Source organism: Anomalospiza imberbis, chromosome 1 (assembly GCF_031753505.1).
Source record: "Anomalospiza imberbis isolate Cuckoo-Finch-1a 21T00152 chromosome 1, ASM3175350v1, whole genome shotgun sequence".
NCBI classification, from domain to species: domain Eukaryota; kingdom Metazoa; phylum Chordata; class Aves; order Passeriformes; family Viduidae; genus Anomalospiza; species Anomalospiza imberbis.
This window is the reverse complement of record NC_089681.1, coordinates 104298353-104318234: the sequence shown is the minus strand read 5'-3', so window position 1 is coordinate 104318234 and position 19882 is coordinate 104298353. Positions and strand designations below refer to the sequence as shown.

The 19882-nt window shown below is 38.3% G+C and overlaps 1 protein-coding gene across 1 annotated transcript in view; it reads left to right on the top strand.

Annotated features, from left to right (window-relative positions):
- The window catches only part of TRANK1 (tetratricopeptide repeat and ankyrin repeat containing 1), a 51531-nt gene extending 33908 nt beyond the window's left edge, over positions 1-17623 (top strand). Inside the window, exons 16-24 of the mRNA XM_068203553.1 lie at positions 1322-1462; positions 2147-2303; positions 3165-3253; positions 7242-7345; positions 8913-9045; positions 9906-10051; positions 11052-14128; positions 15711-15812; positions 16769-17623. Of these exons, the coding sequence (XP_068059654.1) occupies positions 1322-1462; positions 2147-2303; positions 3165-3253; positions 7242-7345; positions 8913-9045; positions 9906-10051; positions 11052-14128; positions 15711-15812; positions 16769-16881 (4062 nt within the window). The 3' untranslated portion in view covers positions 16882-17623. The remainder of the gene's footprint in view (positions 1-1321; positions 1463-2146; positions 2304-3164; positions 3254-7241; positions 7346-8912; positions 9046-9905; positions 10052-11051; positions 14129-15710; positions 15813-16768) is intronic.
- Positions 17624-19882: the final 2259 nt, after the last annotated feature.

Sequence of the window (19882 nt, the reverse complement as noted above, 5' to 3'; positions counted from 1 at the left end):
TATAGACATCTTTCACATGTCTCTGTGTTGGAGTCCAATATTTTCTGACCACGCTTTTTTAGACTTCCCCATGAGTAGGTTTTTTTGCTCACCTCTGAGTGTTCTTACAAGAGGAGGTGTTGGCAGGTGCCATTCCACCCCCTGGCTGAGACCAGCACTAGCAGTTACTGGTGTTCAACACGAAGCTTAATACATTCATCACATGAATGACCAGCCAGATCTTTTCTGGGAGCCCTGAGGATGAGAATATAAGCCAGCATGGGATATGTGTGGGTAATGCTTACTGAGCTTGTCAGTCTTGTAGAGTCAAGGAGACTTAGTGGCTGCCCATCCTAACCTGCAGGCCAAGATCTCTCCAACGTGTTTTAGATAGTAGATTTTAGTACGACAAATTGCAGCTTGTGAGTGTTATCCCACCACCATTTACCTTTCATTCTGCCCCCAGCTGGCAGGGAGCTGCCTGCCCCAGCAATCAGCACACTCTCCCTCAGTGAGTTTGCCTGTTGAGGTACTGGGGGTTTGTAGGAGAATCCTCATCCCTAGGACTAAAACTTGACCCTCCTCCATGGTGAAGGTAACCCGACTTCCTCCACATTGTAAGGATGTTTAGCTGAAAATGCATAGTCCACCCAAGGAGGTTTTCATGTTTAATATCAAATTACTTATTTGATATAGTGAGCATTGCATGTGATTTGGGTCTAGAGGAGTGATACAGCAGTATCCTGAAATCCGAAGGCAAGCATAATGTAACAGTGGCAGTATACATTGGAATCGCAATACAGATGTGACTCCCATTAGTGCTCCCTGTGCATACATATATATATACACATATGCATATGTGTGTGTGTATTCCCATTGGCTTCTCCATCATGATGCTGGCCATCCCCAGTCCCTGAAAAGTAATATGCAGCTTGTAGCCAGCTCAAGCCAGTTGCACTCTTAAAGGTTTGTTTTCTTTGCTCCTCAGATTTTCTTCAGTCTGTTGGGCTGAGGCACATCTTTGCTTTTGCCTGGGCAGCTCAGGAAGGTGTAACTGTGTACTAGCTGTTTTAGGGAAAGTTGTTTATATGCCTTGATGACCACCTGGTACAGACAAGTGTCTCAAGCAAAGGCTGTGTTGAGATGAAGTCCAGCTTTCTCATTGAAAATTGCTGATTATTCTTTACATTCTTCCCTGATATAATTTTCTCCCCCAGTCTTCTCCTCTGAGCCTTCTTCCCTTGTAGGGATGAATAGGTCACACCATACAACCTTATCTTGTGCACATGTAGGCAGCAGTAGTTAATACATACAAATAAACCTTATTCTCTTGATATTTCAGGCTAGCAAAGAATGGAAGATAATTTCTTCTTATAGTCCAGATCCAGATGTGCAAGTGGGAAGCAACTTGCTGATTGAGGTGCCATTAGAGGATGCCACTGGTATGCAGGAAAGGACTCCATTTAATGTAGAAATGTACAAGGTGAGTTTTTTGTAACATTAGGAATAGGGGACAAATTAAATTCTTAAATCTTAAAAGTAGGGAAATTTCTTAAATCCTTTCATCCTGTTAGTTCCATGTTTATCAAGGTTGCTTTATCTTTTATAGCTAACATTTGTATAATATAATATAAATATAATGTAATATAATACTGATTTTAAAAGATAAGAGATTGTTTGTAAATGTAATTTGATTAGAGAACAAAACCTGTGTCATAGACTTTCGGGTATATTTACAGAACAACTGTGGTTAAAGCAAATAGCAATTCAGCTTGTCAATATTCATTATTCCTATAGTCTGGTTTCTGGTTGGTGTCACTACCTTGAAATTAAGGAAGTTGCTTAGAATCTGGTGAGTCAGATATTTTCAGGATTGTATGGTAATTATTAGTTATATATGCAAGTGATTAGAAGGAAAATAGCCTGTCATATCTGCAGCTGATTTGTAGTACTAGTTGCTTTTAAGTTAGTTGGATAATGGCTTATGTAATTGAAGTCCCATATTTAATATTTAGACTTGCTTACTTAAAAGCACTTTCTTACCTGTTATTCATTCTATATAAATTCTCTGTTTTCTTATAACGGCAAAGTATGTTTCTTTCTAACAGTTTAGCTCATCTGGCATTTCATTTATTTAATTCTATTTTTTTTTTGTGTTCTGCTTCAGATGCTGAATGGAGAACTCAAGCAATTGTATACTGCAATTACAAGAGCCAGAGTCAATCTTTGGATCTTTGATGAAGACCGTGATAAACGGGCTCCAGCTTTTAAGTATTTCATCAAAAGAAAATTTGTTAAGGTTGTCAAAACAGATGAAAAGAAAGGTAAAGTTGTCCTAAAACTTCCTTAAAAGGCTGTCAATCAAAACTCATGTTTTCTTGCTTTTAGGATATGTAATAAAGAAGGTTTAATGCCTTGGTCCTTCTAACAGTATGCATTGGTAACTGCCCTTGCAAATTTCCACTTATTTCAGTGGGTCTTAATTATTTTGTCTCTAAAGATCAGTTGAATATGTTAAAGTATAACCTTATTGCTAATTCACCAGTTTAAGTTTTTTTGCTTTCAAAGGAGAAGAGTCAGTGATCCCTCAGACAGATGTGATCTTGTAATTAGTTTATTGAGTTCTAACCAGTAAATTCAGATATGTAAAGTATTCAGTAAGTATGGTTGGATTGGTGGTCAATACTCTACTTTTTACATAAGCTTGCTATACCTCTCTTAAATATTACACTCATGCAAAAATGTAATTTACCAGTTCACTGATGTCTGGTGTTGAGTAAGGGATCCCTCAGCCTTGAAGGGGTGACCTTAAGAGGTGTTGCTATATAAAGGGAGATCAGGTCACTGCTGATCTCTCCAGTTACTGTGGAGAGAGCTCAATGGACCCTGATGGCTGCAGATATTTTTAGCTTCAAGTGGTCAATTTGTAGTCAGATGTTCTGCTGTGTTAATGCAGTTTCAGCCGCTTACCAGCCCAGTCTCCAGCTAAGTTATGGGGGTTTTTGTACTCTCACTGGTATCTTCACACAACAGTGTTACTACACTTGACTCATAGTTACCATTACTGGTGTAAGCACAAACATAGAGCTTGGAACATTGTAAGATAATGCTTAGTTTTGGTACATGATAAGTGGTTTATGTGGTTTATCCATTCTAACATAAAATGGTCACCCCTGCCCTTGCAGACTTAGATGACAGCATGTTTGCTAAAACTTCAACTCCAGAAGAATGGATTGCACAGGGAGACTACTATGCCAAACACCAGTTCTGGGAGGTAGGAACATATGTTTATCTGAAATAAGGATTCTTGCTTGTTCTGAAACCTTTTCTCTGTATCTATAAAACCATCTGTAAACCTTCAGTTGCTCTGTAGCAGTCTGGCTTAGTTTGTGGTTTATAGCTGTGTGTCTACTTGTAAATTACTTGCAAGAAGTGAGCAGGGAGAGCAAGCCTTTTGTTTGTAATCTTAAATTCACTGCCCAGAAATTTGCAGTCTCATGAGGGAAATACATTTTAATGCACACAAATGAAAGACAGTTGGAAAAACAATTATTAGCATTCATCAGAATTGACTGATATCTGAATTGATCTGAATCTAAACCATATTCTTGACAGCATCATTGCACATACTGTAGAAAAATGAAAGCATTTCTCAGACATGTATTAATTTGGGTAGGAAAATGATGGTTTTATTCCCTTTGTGTTTAAAGAACATAGAGATTTTACAGTCTTTAGTTTCCTAGCTTCCTAGTTAATACTGTCCAGATACAGGATCACAGCTAATGGCATCGAAGCAGAACTCAGCCAGTATTACAACATCAATGAAATATTCTACAGGGAGATAAGGGATATCACTAGATCAAATGCTTTTGTCCTTATGGGTGATTTTAACTTCTCAGACATTAACTGAGAAAATCATACAGTGGACACAAACAGGTCCAGGAAATTTCTGGGGCATGTTGAGGATAACTTCTGGGTGCAGGTACTGGGGAGCTGACTAGGGAAAGATGACCTCCTAATAAACAGAAAGGCATTTGCAAGTAAAGTGTGGATTTGTGTCTTGGTCACAGTGACCACAAAGTAACTGAGTTTCAAGTTGTTGACTGTAGAAAAAAAAGTCCTGCATACCTTTGACCCTGGAGTTGGGGAGAGCAGACTTGGGCTGTGGAAGGAGCTAATTAGTAAGGTCCCTTGGGAATTCATGAATGACAGTTACTTTTTAAGGGCTACCTCTGAACAGTGCAGAAGCAGGAAATTCTGAAGGGTCAAAAGTCAAGCAAGTGGGGCAGAGTCTGGCATGGCTGATCAGGCATCTTCTTGAACTTAGGGGAAAAGGGAAACTGTGTAGATGTTGGAACAAGGGGAGGTGACACAGGAGGACAGCAGAGATGCTGCTTGTCACTGTAGGGAGAAAATTCATGTGGCCAAAGCTCGAGTAGAGTTCAAGCTATCCAGCACTGTGAAGGACAAAAGCAAGGTCATTTTAAAACACATTAACAGCAAAAGAAGGATAGAACATAACATCAGTCCATTACTTGATAGGGTCATTTACCTCACAAATAGGGACAGGCAAAGCAGAGACATTTAATGACTTCTTCACCTTTGTCTTTAACACTGATGATGGGCTGGAAGACTGTGACTTGGAGGATGATAAACTCCCAGCTGACTTTGCACTAGTTTGAGACTTGCTGCTGCAGCTGGATGCACATAAATCTATTGGGCTTGATGGGATTCATTCCAGGTACTGAAAGAGCTGGTCCATTTTATTGTGGGGTCCCTTTCCATCATTTTTCAAAGGTCTTGGGAGTCTGGAGAGGTCCCAGTCAATTGGAACCTGGCAAATGTCCCAGTTTTCAAGAAGGGTAAAAAGGAAGACCCTGGTAATTATAGGCCTTTCAGTCTCTCTTTGGTGCCTGGTAAAATTATGGAGAAGGTTATTCTGGGAGCTACTGAAAATAACATTTGAGTGACAGTGCAGTCATAGTCATAGGCAGCATGGGTTCACTACAGGAAAGTCCTACTTAACCAACCTTATTTTCTTTTATGACAAGGACACTCATCTAGTTGACCAAGAGAAGCCAGTAGATGTGGTATATTTTGGTTTTAGCAAAGATTTTAATAGTTTTTATCACAGTCTCTTTATTCTGGATGGAATTTCAGCACACAGCTAGAGAAGTCCATAATACGTTAGATGAGAAACTGGTTGACAAGTCAGGCTTCAAAGAGTTATAGTAAATGGGATTATATCTGGCTGGTGGCCCATAACTGGTTGTATTCCCCAGTGCTCAATTTAAGGGCAAGTGCTCTTGAATGTTTTTATAAATAATTTGGATACAGGAATGTACATTAAATATGTTTGCCAACAGTACTAAACCAGGAGGACACTAAACTGTGAGGAGCTGTTGATTCCCTCAAGGGTAGAGAGGTCCTGCAGAGAGACCTTGACAGCCTAGTGGGCTATCACCAACCATATGAAATTTAACAAGGGCAAGTGCTAGATTCTGCACCTAGGATGGAGAACTCCTGGTTATACGTTCAAATTAGGGAATGAGAGGCTGGAGAGCAGCCCCATGAAAAGAGATGTGGGAGTTTGGGTTGGTGGCAAGTTGAAGATGAGCCAGCATCGACAACCAAAAAGGCAGACAGTGTCCTGGGTGCATCAAATACAGCATTGTGAGCCAGTCAAAGGAGGTGATTTTCCTGCTCTGCTCTGTGCTGGTGCAGACTCACCTGGAGTAGTTTTGGACTACTCACCTCTGTGCAGTTTTGGGCACCACAATATAAGAGGAGCAACAGACTATTAGAGTATGTCCAGAGGAAGGTGACCAAGATGATGAAAAGTCATAGAATCATAGAATGGTTTGGTTTTGAGGAGACCTCCAAGCTCATCCAGTCCCAACCCCTCTGCCATTGCCACAGGCAGCTCTAGAGGACATGTCTTAAGAAGAGCAGCTGAAGTTGCTTGTCTTATTCAGCTTGGAGATGAGATGGCTGAGGGGTAACCTCATTACAGTCCACAACTTCCTCAAAGGGAGGTCCTGATCTCCTCTCTCTGGTTACCAGTGATAGGATATGGGGAAATGAAATGAAGTTGGATCAGAAGAAGATCAGATTGGACATAGGAAAGAACTCTTCACTGAGAAAGTGGTCTGCCACAGGCACCCCAGGAAAGTAGTCATGGCATTAAGCCATGAGTTCAGAGTTTAAGAAACATTTAGATGACATTCTTAGTCGTGTGGGTTTGTTTTAGGTAGTCCTGCAGGGAGCAGTAAGTTTGCCTCTATTATCCTTATAAGACCCTTTCAATTTGAGATGCTCTGTGATTCTATGAAATAAAACTTCAGATACTTTTTTGATCATGGCAGAGGGAAAGCTTCTGTGTTTTGCAGGTAACAACATAAAATTCTTTGAAGGGAAAATTAATATTTATAACAAGGCAAAAAACCAAAGTAATCAGTTGCCACTATACAGATAGTCTTTATCTCTTCTTGAAAAGAAAAGGCAGTTTTCTAAATGGACAGAAAAGAGTTGAGATAAAAAACCCACACAGCTAAAAAAAATCCTCTTGAAATCTGAAATATATTAGCTATATTATCTACAAATCTGTTTTCTTTGTAACCCTGATCTTTGCTAATCAATGCTACCTACCTAAGATGACATTATCTGGTGACTTTGGCAGTTCCAAGAGGTGCTTGCAGTATGCAATTTCCAAACAGAAGCAACACTAAATGAATAGCTACAATAAAGAAATTATTGCAGAATAAGCAGGGTGATAATGGAGAAAACCTTGCTAGGAGCATGGTAACTCCTGGTGTTTCTGTTTAGTTTTCACAGAAAGAGTCTGGTATGATAAAAGCTTTGAGTAAATGTTCCTTGCTTTTCAATTTCACTTTTCACACACTGGTCTTCCTCACTTGTCGTACTATATTGTAGATGCCTGGATTACCAGTTAATGGTTTAGGCTATCATCCAGATTGCATATGCTATTTGTTCTATCAGTTTACCGGGAATTCTACTTTCACTACTTCCATGTACAATATTGTAATTAATATTCCAATTTTGATAGTTGCACATGGACTGATTTTAAAGCTTTTCTTTTTGTCCTAAAAATATACCACAATGTTTTACCTTTTCCTTTTTCCAGGCACCCTGCCAATCTTTCTGCTTTCCATTCCAGTGACTGTAAAATTAAGTATTGCTTTTTTGTGATAAGCCATGGGCTGGATGCACATTTGTGAATGCTGTGTGTGATTTCACTCCAGGTGGCTGCCAAATGTTACCAAAAGGGAGGAGCAGCTGAAAAGTCAAAACTGGCCCTGACACACGATGCTGTTCTCAAAGTGCATGCAAAGAAAAGCAGCCCAAGGTAGGGTATCAGTGCAGCTGAGTGAGTGTCACTTTGTGGTGCAGAGGTTGAGATTCACACCACAGCTGTGGGACCGGACTGGAGAACAGTTTAGGAGAGGTGTCTTTATGTGTTTGTGGCTGGCAAAAGAGATTTAAGAAATTGAAAGGTACTGTAGGATCACTGTAGGATCCGGGGCACTGCTCCCTCTAGGGAGTAGTGGAAGGGCTGTCCAAATGAAATTGGCCCTTGCAAGGGATTACTGGTTGTGTGAGAGAAAAGCCTCTTACGTCAAGAGGCTTTACATCCTTAGATATAGATAGGAGAACATATGTCATCAGCAGTACTGATGGTAACTCACTTTGTTGAGTGAATATGCTAATCCCACTGCATATCCACTCAACAAAGTAGAAGGAATGGTGGTGTGCACTGGGGAAGAAAAGCTGCAAGCAAAAAGTGAGTTTTGGAGTAAAATTAATATTACAGTCATTTTAAACTAAACAAGCAGAACCAGATCTGAACGAAAAGACAGTTTTAAAGGAACAGATTTTGAGATGAATCATTTAGTTCATGATTTCGGCTGAGTAAAATAGCTCAAGAGTTTGACAGGGGAGAGAGTTTGCAGTTTCCTGAAGAGGCTTGGAAACTCTTTGGGACTCATCTCAAATAAGACAGGAAAAAAGTTAATGGAGAAAGATCTAGACCTAAGTGAATCAGTTCCTTTTCATGCTGGGGAGACCAGAAACTTGCAATGATAGCAAAATGGGAAAGGAATGACTAGATCAGAGGAAGCTGACACACAAGGGAGAAGAGGGAAGATCTGAAGAAATGCTATTACTGGAGTTAGTTGAGATTTTTTCTTTTTTAATTACCTTCTTTATATTAGTGGCCCTGGTTAGAAGTATAAGGATGCTCACAAAATTTCATGATTATAGAGAAATTGTTGATGGGACTGATAAAACTTTCTCAGTTCACTGTGCTTGTCAAAAGCTTGCATAAAATTTGAGGAGAAGGAATTTGGTGTATTAGGATATGTTGACAGAGCATATGTATCAATGAAGCTGCCAAAGTTGAATTACTTTTTTTAATAGAGGTATTAATGCTGGTGTAAAAAGCTTAAGTAAGATTTTCGTATGTTCTATGTGAAATGCTCTGTACAGTTCTCATTCTCTAGGCTTGAGAATTGTCAATTCAATCTAGATCATGCTGCAAGGCTGGAAGACTTGGATTGTTTAATCATAAAAAACAAAGGCTGAGAACACATTTTCTTGTGTCTTTAATGACACTGGCACTAAACAGCAGAAAGGAGAGAACAGGCTAAGAAAAGAGAAGCAGTACAAAATCACAGTACTATACATTAGCTAAAAAAACCTCAAAAGAATCTTTCGACTGTCAGAGCTATCATTTTGGAACAGACTTCTGGACAGAGCAGTGTCAGCACAAAATATAATTAATTGTAAGATCATAACTCATTGGGTAATGTATTAAGAATAATGTGTCATGTCAGTGTTGGTTGGATTCAGTGACAGCTCACATGATCCTAAACTTAATTTGGATGTTAGTGGTAATTTTCTCTTACTTTCTACAGGGAAAAACAGATGGAATATATGACATTGGCTAAAACTTACTTGGAATGTGGAGAACCAAAACTATCACTAAAATGTCTGATTCAATCAAAGGAGTTCCGTCTTTGTGCAGAATTGTGTAAAAAATTAGGAAAGGTATTAAATCCTCATCATATCACTTTCCTTTTCCTACAGAATTTTGTCCTCTCATATTACTCAGAAAATAGTAGTATCTTTTTGTGTCATGGTAATAGCAAAACTAAACAAGCTCTTTAAGCTGGGCTGTTCAAAACGAGTAATTTGTCAGAGAATAAGCAGAAGAGGAATGAAATGGAGAATGATGCAATTATGCAGACTGGCTTTATTTTCTTTAGCTTTCTTCAAATGTCATTATCAGTCATTTGCAGTCAAAAATTAGTGAATGACTGATGTAATGAAACTTAAGCTGTTGCTTCATTCAGTACTCTGATGATACTGAAACTTCATTGATAACAGCCGTCTAAATGAAACCTTAAAACTTGGAAGGGTTAAAGTAGTGTGCTGACAATATGTAATGTTTTTATTTTCAGCGTATTTCCACTAAAAGAATGTAAAGTGATTGTTCCCAAATATTTGAAGTTTAAGATACAATGTTAGTGTTCTCATTCTGCATCCATAACTGTTTTAATTTAATACTAATCATTCTGAGTAATGTGTAAATCAACAGAAGCACATGTAGTGTTTTCTAACAACAGGCAGAGCTGGGTGGATAAAAGTATCTTGAAAACCTTTTATAATACCTTTCATTTTATACTCTAGTTTTTCAGACATAAATATTTTGAAGTTTTTTTAAACAATCTCTTCAGTTTTAGTGATGTCTACTTTAATATGTATTTGGTTTTATTCAGATAGTTTAATTACATTTTTTTAAATGTTCTTCTCTATGAGACAGATGATGGAATTACAGGATTTATTCCATGCATGTAGTTTTGACTGTTTACAGCACTTTGGTTTCTTTATTGACCTCTGCATTGCAGATGAAAGATGCTGCAGTTTACTATCAGAAAAGCCAGTGCTACAGAGAAGCATCTGAATGTTATGAACTGATTGAGGAGTTTGATCTGGCCATTAAAATGTATTGTCAGGAAGAACTCTATGAAGAAGCAGCAAAGGCTGTTGAAAGGTATGTCTTACAAGATGGTAGTGAAATATAACTTTTGCATTTCCAAATTCCATATAATAAAGATGGTTCACTGAAAAATTTTCAGAAGGGTTTTGTCTACTGACTTTGTTTACATTACCTTTAGTAATGGTAACTGCTTTTTTGAATTATTAAAGCTTCTTTAATATGTAGAGATTGTTTGATCAAAACATTCAAGCATTGAAGTCACTTTACCAACAAACAAGTTCTTAAATCATCTCCCCAAAACATTTATGGAAATTTATCAGCATAGATACAAAAAATCTGCACTACCACATTTATCATGAGAAAGATGATAACAAAAAGCTGATGATAATTTACTCATCCAACAGGAAAAAGTTACTCATTCTCAGCATGCAGGAGAGAATATTTCACAAAACTGGCTTAGGGGATACCTCAATAATTTTACATCAGCCATTAATAACTAATTACTGACTATTCTAAAGTGCATGTTATGAAAGGTGCAACCAAGTGTTTTGCTCAGACACTCAATAAGCAACAAAGTATATGCAGATACATACAGCAGGCTTGAAAGAATTCTCTCTAAACTGACAAGTTTATGTAAATTTTCCAGAATATTGTATATATTGACCCTTGAAGGATTCAATTACATTAATATTTTTTTATAAATAGAAGATCAACGCTGATAAAATATGTTAAAATTATTTGTACATTGATTTGACAGTGTGGAGAATGCTTCACTAATGCTGTAAATCTTGTGATCTTGTTTGTATCAAAAGTTTTAGTACTCTTGATTCTGACAGCCTCATGTTGTAATTAATTTCTTTCTGTAGATCTTTTAAGATGATGTGATCCTCTTTTACCTGACAGGCATGTTATATGAAACAGTTGGCCTTTTTGTAGGAAGGGTTTCTAGGGGAAGCTATTTGTTTAATGGTTTTGGTGTTTTTTTTAATTGCAGTGTTTTGTTTTGTCTAGTTTTGTAATCTGTGGCAGTAAATTGATGTATCTATTATTTCAGATATGAAGATATGTTGAATGCAAAAGGACAGATGTCTTCCAAACTCTCCTGTACAGCAAATCAACTGTATTTGGAAGCAGCTGCAAAATACCTGAGTATGAACAGGACTGAGGAAATGATGCAAGTCCTCTCAAAACTTGATATAGAGGATCAGCTTGAGTTTCTGAAATCTCGTGGATGTTTGCACCAAACAGCAGACTTACTGAAAAGGAAGGATCGCCAGGAGGAGGCTGCAAAGTTAATGAAACAGCATGGGTTTGTTCTGGAAGCAGCCAACCTCACGGCTGTAAAAGAGTTTCGCGCATCGTGTTTGCTTGCCGAAGCACGTGCCAGGCTGAGTCGCGGTTCAGAATTACACCTGGGGAACGTGGAGAGCATCCTAAGAGAAGCTCTTGAACTTTGTGAACAAACTGGGCAGAAGTCTGGCATTGCTGAGGCTGTGTTTTTGCAGGGAGCTCTGAAAGGAGACTTCGTGAAGCTGAGCAACGCTTACTGTCAGTTCCTATCTCTGAATCATTCTGCTGGTGCTGTTGAAGCTCTCTTTGCATTATGTCGCTGCAGCACTCCTAGCCAGAACATCCTCTTCATGGCAACACGTGGCTTAATGGCTCTTCTGAGTCTTGTTAGCAGTCTGAAGAAAGCAGCCACCAATGCAGAGAAAGATATGGTGAAGTTATGCTTTGCTTATTTTGGGATTGTCCCAACAGGTGACAGTTGCCAGGTGTCTCAAAATGAAGCTGAACCCATTATCAAGTTTTTGTTAGACAAGCAAAGTCTAAAAGACAGGAAGGCAAAAGGTGATTTCTCAGTAAGCACAGAGAAAGTAAAATCAGCTTTGAAGCAGCACTTGTTAAGCAGGTTGTGCTTTATCACCCGTGAGTTACTGAGCAAGAAGTACCCTGATATTTGTATGAAATTCATTGCTGGATTGAACTGTGAAGATAATACCTGTGAGGGTTACCATAGGCCCTTGCTGCGTCATGAAGCAAAGACAATATTTCAGTGTAAAATGCATCTGGTGGCAATAAATGGACTGTTGTTGGAAGCCACGTGCACTTTCCCTAAAGAGTTACTGAACCAGTGCAAAAGCTTTGAGGACATTTTGACTTCTGACAAATATGCATCATGTAAAACCCTCCTAGGAATGTTTTTTCCTGATCATTTTCATATGAGAATACTGTCTGAGAACCCAAAGGCATGCAAAGAAATATTGCAGTTCAGTAGTGTTATTTCCAAACCTTGTAGAGAGATGTTGAGGAAGTATATCACATTTAAGTTTAATAATGAAGACATTGCAGCCAGAAGAGAATCAACCGACTTGTGGCTAAGTGCCATGAAGGTCCTTATCTTATCTTCAGGATATCCTGAAGAATTTGAGAAACTTCTTTTTAAAGAAGAGGATAATTATAACAAAGAGCTAATGTTTGCTTTGGCAAAGGCAAAAAGTTCCCCAAGGAATAAAGGCCAGGAAGAAAAGACCAAAGGAATAGAGGGCAGACATGGTATGTTGTTACCTGACAAAAACGCTGAAAATGCAGGAAGAACACACTTGTGCTTCATTCGGCTTCTTGAAAATTCACTTGAGCAATTCTATGTTCATAAGAATCCAGAAAACTGCAAAAGATTTTTTTTCCGTTTCATGAATGTCCTGATCAAGAAGTGCACAAGATACCTGATTCCAAGCATAGGAAATACGGTGATGTTGCTGGAATTTCAGTATATTCTGTGTTGTGCTGTCCTGATGCGTCTTGCCAAGAACATTACTATCTGCCTTCCAAAGAGTTACATTGCTCTCCTTCATTACTGGGAGTTTTTGTTCAGACGCAAGGACCATTACAAAGAACTTAAAGACACATTTTCTATAATACAGGAGTATAGACCTCAGGACACAAATGCAGCTGTATACTATTTCAGATCTCATCTCTGTTATCTAGCAGAAGTCTTGTGTGGTGTTCATGGAAGGTTCAATGTCCTCCTGGATGCATTCGGGGATCCCGACTGCGTAACTTCAGGGGAGGCTGAGCGGACAGTAGTGCTGTGCTTAGTGATGTTACTGAATGCTGACCAGGCGCAGAGTTCTAAAGATAGATCTCTCTTACGCCACCTGTTTCCTGAAATCAAGGTAATGCTGGAATCCATGAGAAAACACACTCCCTCTAAAGTACCTGAAAGATTGCTGAGGGTCGTAGGACAAGTGGGTGGTGCTACACATGTAAGAGAAGTTGCTGCAAGCCTGCAAGAGCTGCTGACGGTGCGAGATGAAGAGCACTTGGTTGACTGCCGCTGGAAGTGGGACACTGCCTACACTCAGGGGCATCCACCCATACGGGGCATCCAGTATGAACGTGTAAACCTTGACAGATTTATAACCTCTTTGGATGAAACAGACTATGCTGATGAGCTGGAAGAGGAATTTGAAGAGGTTCATTGCTTAGAGGACCAAAAGGATCTCCTGGAAGTCATTGCACTCAGCAAGCAACAGAAGCAAGAGCAGAAAGCATCTGCTCAACGCCAGCTGTATCGTGTGTTCCATTTAATTTCCCTATTTGTGAAGTGGAAAAGGAAGGCCCGCTCCAGAGTTCATCCTGTTGCAATGAAAGAAGAGGAATTTTTATCAGAGATATTCAAAAGAGCAGATATTGACCAAACTCAGTGTGACCTCTGTGGAGTCAGATTCATCCGAAGCTCTGAGAACTATTTCAGCCGGTCAGAAAGCATGGAGGCAGACACTTCTGAACCTCTGACACCAGCTGAGAGCAGTGGGGAAGAAAAGTTGCATGCAGAAGGAAATGCAATTTCTGTGGCCAGTGAGGCCTATATGGAGCACAGAAACACAGAAGAACACGTGAATAACCATGCTGCCTACAGACACTATGCTGAGTTTTTCAGAAGAAACATAGATCCAATAATACATGATGGACTGGAAGTAGTGGAGGCCATTACAGAAAGGGATTACACCCGAGACCATTTAGCATATAAAGAAGGTTCCAACTTACGCCAGAGGAAAATCAAAGAGAATATTAAAAAAATTTCAGATGCAGTAGAGGAAATCTATGAGAAAAAAGCCTGGGCTAGAGGTAGGACCTTATCAGTTTCCTTTAAACAATTAATTATGTCATTTTTTGGCCAAACTGCTAGACCTGGCAAAGCTCCATTTGATAACCTTTAAGTGGTCAAGAGAAAGGTATTTCCAGGTATTTTAGGTAGCTGAGGAAAAGAAGAACAGAGAGAGCTGGAAATATTGAAATTATATTCTAAACTCTTCCAACTTAATGAATTACATAGTAGAGGTAGAGTGAATAGTGGTGAATTTTTATAGTTAGTAAAGTGAATTTTACATGGTCACGATGTACTATGTTCTCTGAACTTACATGGTTTTGCACAGTTTTACAGCAACTTTGCAGTTTTACTGACAGGTGATCTTTACTAATTTTGTTATTGTTTCTACTGTTTCCTATTTACTTCTGCTAGCCATAGTAATTCGGATATGCAGGGGTAGCCTGGTAGGAGTACTTTGAGTTTTTGACTAAGGATATCTCTGATTATTCTGCCCTTGAACTGGTAATTTTGCTAGGGCTGAACAAAAGTGGATGCTTAACCACAAATCTGTGGTGTGTCAGGTACTCAGAGGCAACACTGGTATTAAAAAGTTTAGTGAATTACGGTGCTTGAGATACATATTTTGATATTAGATTCCTCCCCCTTATATGCTTAAAGCATTATTCTATGCTGATTTTTGCAAGCAAAATTGAATTAGTGAATGAGTGGCCTAGAAGCAAAATTGTTTAATATACTTGCTTTGGGAAGGTGACAATTTAAATCTTAACATTGTTACTGGCTTCACTGGTAGAAATCCGCCAATTCTGTCAAGCTGTCATTTTGCCTTTGGTGTCTGACAATAATGAAAAACTGTAGTACTCGATATGTTCATCAGCTCTGATCAGTGAAATGTGTTAAATTTGTAACTAAATGTTAGGTTCTGCTCTTCACCTGTAAGCCTTATCTTTACTCCTAGTGGAAAGTTTTACATATGGATGAAGTTCATGAAATTCAGCTTATTGTTTACTTGGCTTCCTGCTCAGTGAACCATGATAGTGATGAATAAGATGGATATAGTAGGCTTAATTAGGTAATAGTGGATTTCGTTATGACAATTGCTTGATGAATGTTACCTTGTTATTCTACTCAGTGAAAATATATAGAGAGAATTTTTTTTCTGAGACTACTTTTCCCTTTCTTTATAACAGGCATTTTTCAGGTTCTTAATGGTGCAGTTCAGCAAAGCCTGCACCATTTTAGGTCCATGTTTGATTTGTATAATTTCAGAGAGATAATGAGAGTCAGGAACTTCATAAACCAAAAATAAAGTAGAATGTTTTCAGGATTCAGATGTAACTCAAAAGGGGCAGCACAAGGATGTAGAACTTCAGTTCTGATAGTGCTAGTAATGTTGATTAAAATGGGGAGTAATACATACATCATCTTCATCCACATTAATGAATTATCACTCACATCAGATCACTGGTGACCGTGATTTCTGAGTTTGCAGCATCATCATCCCACACGGCTCTGCATAACTTCATTTTGTGCTCGACTTTTAGCTGCTGTCCATTTCTCAGCTAAGTGTTCTCACAGAATGTTAACTGTGCTCCATTTCAGCTGAAGAAGTAATAACCAGACACGCCAACAAATTGGTTGACACCATTGATGACGCTCGTAAGTGGCTGAAGCAAATGGACTCTCACAGGATAACAGAAGAAGGTATGTTTTAAAATTGCACAACTTTCTGTGCCCACTACTGTTCAGCAGTAGTCTCTAAGCATCACTTCAGTGTCCCACTCAGCAGCATTGTGGGTGTTCACTGACCTTTGAGAGGCACTCCCACAGGGGCACTCTGGAAAACATGAGTTAACCAGGATTTCCCTCAGTGGCTCTTCAAAGCAGAGCAGCTGGGTGCAGGGTGGCCAGAGTGGAGCAAGACTTCTCCCTGGCCTTCAGTGGATCCCAGCCTGTTAAAGAATGCTTGCATTTGTTTCTTTTATTTTCACTTCCATTTCTCTTGGTTTCATACAAAAGTAGCATACATTGATGCAGTCTGTTGAATCACAGATCTCTGAGGGCAAGTTTAAGACTTCATTGTTTCCCCCTGAATGTTCATATTTAAACATATATTTAGGTGGTGGGATTGCAACAGTTGGCAGCAATGGAGTGATTAGACTTACAAAATGGACTTCCTGCTCAGTGAAGCATGATATGTAAAGCATTAAACTAGCTCAGTTTTAGAAAAAATTGGTTGTGATAAAACCTTGGATTGCCTCTTCCTATTCCAGCAGATACAGTTAATAGGAGAGAGTGTGCTCTTGTAGTCTCAAAAGGAACATTATAGTCTGTCTTGGAAGTCAGCGAGGAAATGAGTTGTCTGCTGAAACTGAATCTTGAGACAGACTTCTTAGAAAAGTCAAAGGAAATAACAATAGAAACAGATTTTCAGTGTGAAAATTAATTACTGGTGCAGCAAGTGGCTTAGCAGTCACTGCTTTGTTGCAGAGCTCTTAAGCACATTGTCATATTAAGCTAAATACTTCTTAAACATGCTTATGCACATATGAAGGTATATTGCTGACATATAAAATAGCAGTGACATAGGTTGTCATGCTGTTAAGAGAAAAAGGTGTTGGGGTTTTCCATTCTGCATTAATTTATTGTTTTTAATATAGGCTTGGTGCATGATAAAGACTTGGAAAATGAAATGGAAGATGAAATTACGGCTTTTGAAGAACTTGTCCATAAAAAACTCTCAAGGAAAAAAGGAAGACATGGGAAACGATAATTTGAAAAATTATTCCAGATGGCTATTTTATCCTCTTAACAATCTAAGTTTAGAATGAAAAAAAAAAAAAATAGAGGGATGGGATCATAAATCAGAAGAGTATGAAGAAAAAATAGTAACTTATACTGTGTTTTATTTTGGGGTTTTTTTATTCCTTGTATTGCGTCAGAATAATTACCTATGTTATGATAATGTAATTGTTAAAATCTATGACTGGACCAATTTCCTTTCAAACCTGTGTGATAGCTTAAAAGTAACAAAAGCCAAAGAATCGAGTAGAAAAAAATATTTTCTGATTTATCTCAGGGGTGTTTTTCCACTCAGTCTGTTTTTTCTTCTTCCTTGCATCATCATTCTTCTGAGCTGGAATCCTCAGAAAAATAGATTGATAATTTCTCTGATTTTAAGAGTCTTCTTGGTATGTTTAGAACTTTTTGAGTCTTCAGGTGAGATATTCACAGTATGCCTCTTTTCTATTTTTATAGACAAGAAATCTCTAAACACATTCATATTTCTGACAGTGTATATTCTTCTGATTAGATAGGTATGAAAGCTAGGGGTCTTTTATTTGATAAAGTTTTGATATAAACTTCTACCTGTACCTATTGAAAAAATGGATAATCCTAATTTTAAAGAATGTTACACATTTTAAATGTTTTGTAGGGTTTAATTATAAGGGGGGTTTTGATACATTTTTGTAATGTATAATATTTTTATAAAACTTGTAAAATTTTAACAATCACTTGATCTTGTCTTATTGTTTGAATGCTTTCTGAAAACCGTATGTGCCTGCATTAGTGAGATTTGTAAATTGGGTCCAGAGTGTCACTTTGAGATGGAATCTCAGTGTGTCCAGGATACTGTAGTGTCCTGGTTTTGGCTGGGATAGAGTTACTTTTCTTCTTAATAAGTGCTACAGTGGTACAGTATTTGAATTTAGGAGGAGAATAATGTTGACAGCACAATGATGTTTTGGTTGTTGCTGAGCAGTGCTTACCGTAGGTCAAGGACTTTTCAGTTTCCCATGCTCTGCTAGAGAACAGGTGGACAAGAAGCTGAGAGGCAGCACGGTCAGGACAGCTGATCCCAGCTGGCCAAAGGGACATTCCATATCCTAAAACATCTTCTCAGCACATAAACTGGGAAGAGGTGGACAGGAGGGGCCGATCACTGCTGGGTAGGGGCTGAGCATTGGTCGAGGGAGTGAGCAGTTGTGTTGTGCATCACTGTTTTACTTGGGTTTTATTCCACCCTCTCCTTTTTATCTCATTTTTCATTGAAATTATTATTAATATTGTCATTATTACTGCATTTGACTTTATTTCAGTTATTAAACTGTTCTTATCTCAACCCACAGGTTTTACCTTTTCTTCTAATTCTCCTCCCCATCCCACAGGGAAGGTTGGAGGGTGAGTAAGCAGCTGTGTGGTAATTGCTGGCTGGGGTTAAACTACAACATGTAGTCTCCTTTAGTAACCTTTTTAATTAAAACACTTGTGTGTTAAACATAATTAGAGCATTATTTAGTTGTTGAAATATTTTGCCTTTAAAAGGGTTTGTCTTTGTATACATAGCAAATTGCTTCAATAATTACCTTTTAAAAAATTATCATTTATTATTATGCTCTGTGTTGTGGAAATGGGACATTTTACATGGGAAAAAAATGAAATGCTGCTGTAGAATGGAGCTATGTGGGTAGCAGTAATAATTTTCTATTGCATTTTAAAAGTCTCTTTCCAGATGTTTCTTCTTAAAGAAGTCTTATTCATTAAGCCAGGATTTAGAAGATAGTTTGGAAACATACACTGATGAAATGTAATGCCAGTCACTTGCACTGTATAGAAGTCAAGAATTAAGGAAGCCAGATCATTAATGTAAATTATTTGGCTTTGTTTTGTAATGATAGGTATTTTGCAGAAACTTTCCTGATTAGTTTCCCAGCTTCAGTATTTACATTTGTGGCAGTAAACACTTCCTAAACTTTTTAAGGACCATTAGAATTTCAAAATCCTTGCTGGCCACATTTTAAAGATTGAATTACTCTATTTTTCTTTCTCTTTATGAAAAAAAAAAAACAACTTAAACGTTATTACAAAATACCAAGCAAAGAGGAAACAAAGAAAAAGAAATAACAACAGAAGTTACCAAGAACTTAATCTCAGGGACCTGTGATTCTTGATGTGTTTCCATGCAACCCACTGGTTTTTCTCTGACTTTGAATCAGCACTCCCAGATGGAAATTAATGGCAATTCTAATTTCAGAGTTTACAGTTCCAGGGATAGATTAGGTCAAGATTTCAGTAACGTTCAAGCAGAGATGGGAAATATACTTGGATCTCCAGACCAAATTTTTAAGGGCTTTTTCCCCTATGCTGGTCTCCATAAATAAACATGAATATTCCTTTTCCATGGCAGTCTCTTCAGATAATAGTGATCTCAGTGCATTAATCCTATTTACATATTACATTAGCAAAATGAGTTTGTCCAGATATACCCTTGTGTTGTGGGATTTTTTTTGTTCTGTTTTTTGCCTTATTTTTTAAAAAATCTTTCTCACCTCTGGTGGAAGTCCCAGTGTTCTGGCACCATCTAACGCCTATGACTCAAAGGGCTTAAGAGCCACGACAGGTGCCTTGGTATGTGTGAGATGCATATTGCACTGAAACCTTGGAACTAAGCAGTGGATGCAGGCTGTCGAGCTAATCCACCCACTTCTGCCTATCTAAGCCCTGTTGAAAAGAATTTTGAAAAGGCTTCAAAAGCTCAGAAACTGGTGACTTAAAATCTCTCTCCCTGGTGATACAAAAATTACACCTAAATGAAAAATAAGAACAAAGTATTTGCTGCAGTTGGAAGATGGGGTGTGTGGTCCTAAACATGACAAGTCTCCAAATTTCAGACTCCCAGAGAAAAAAAATCTCTTGCTTCCTTCAACCTCATATTAATACAAACAACTGTGTGGTAAATGATGTGTACTTTTCACCTTTTCCCTTTATTTCTC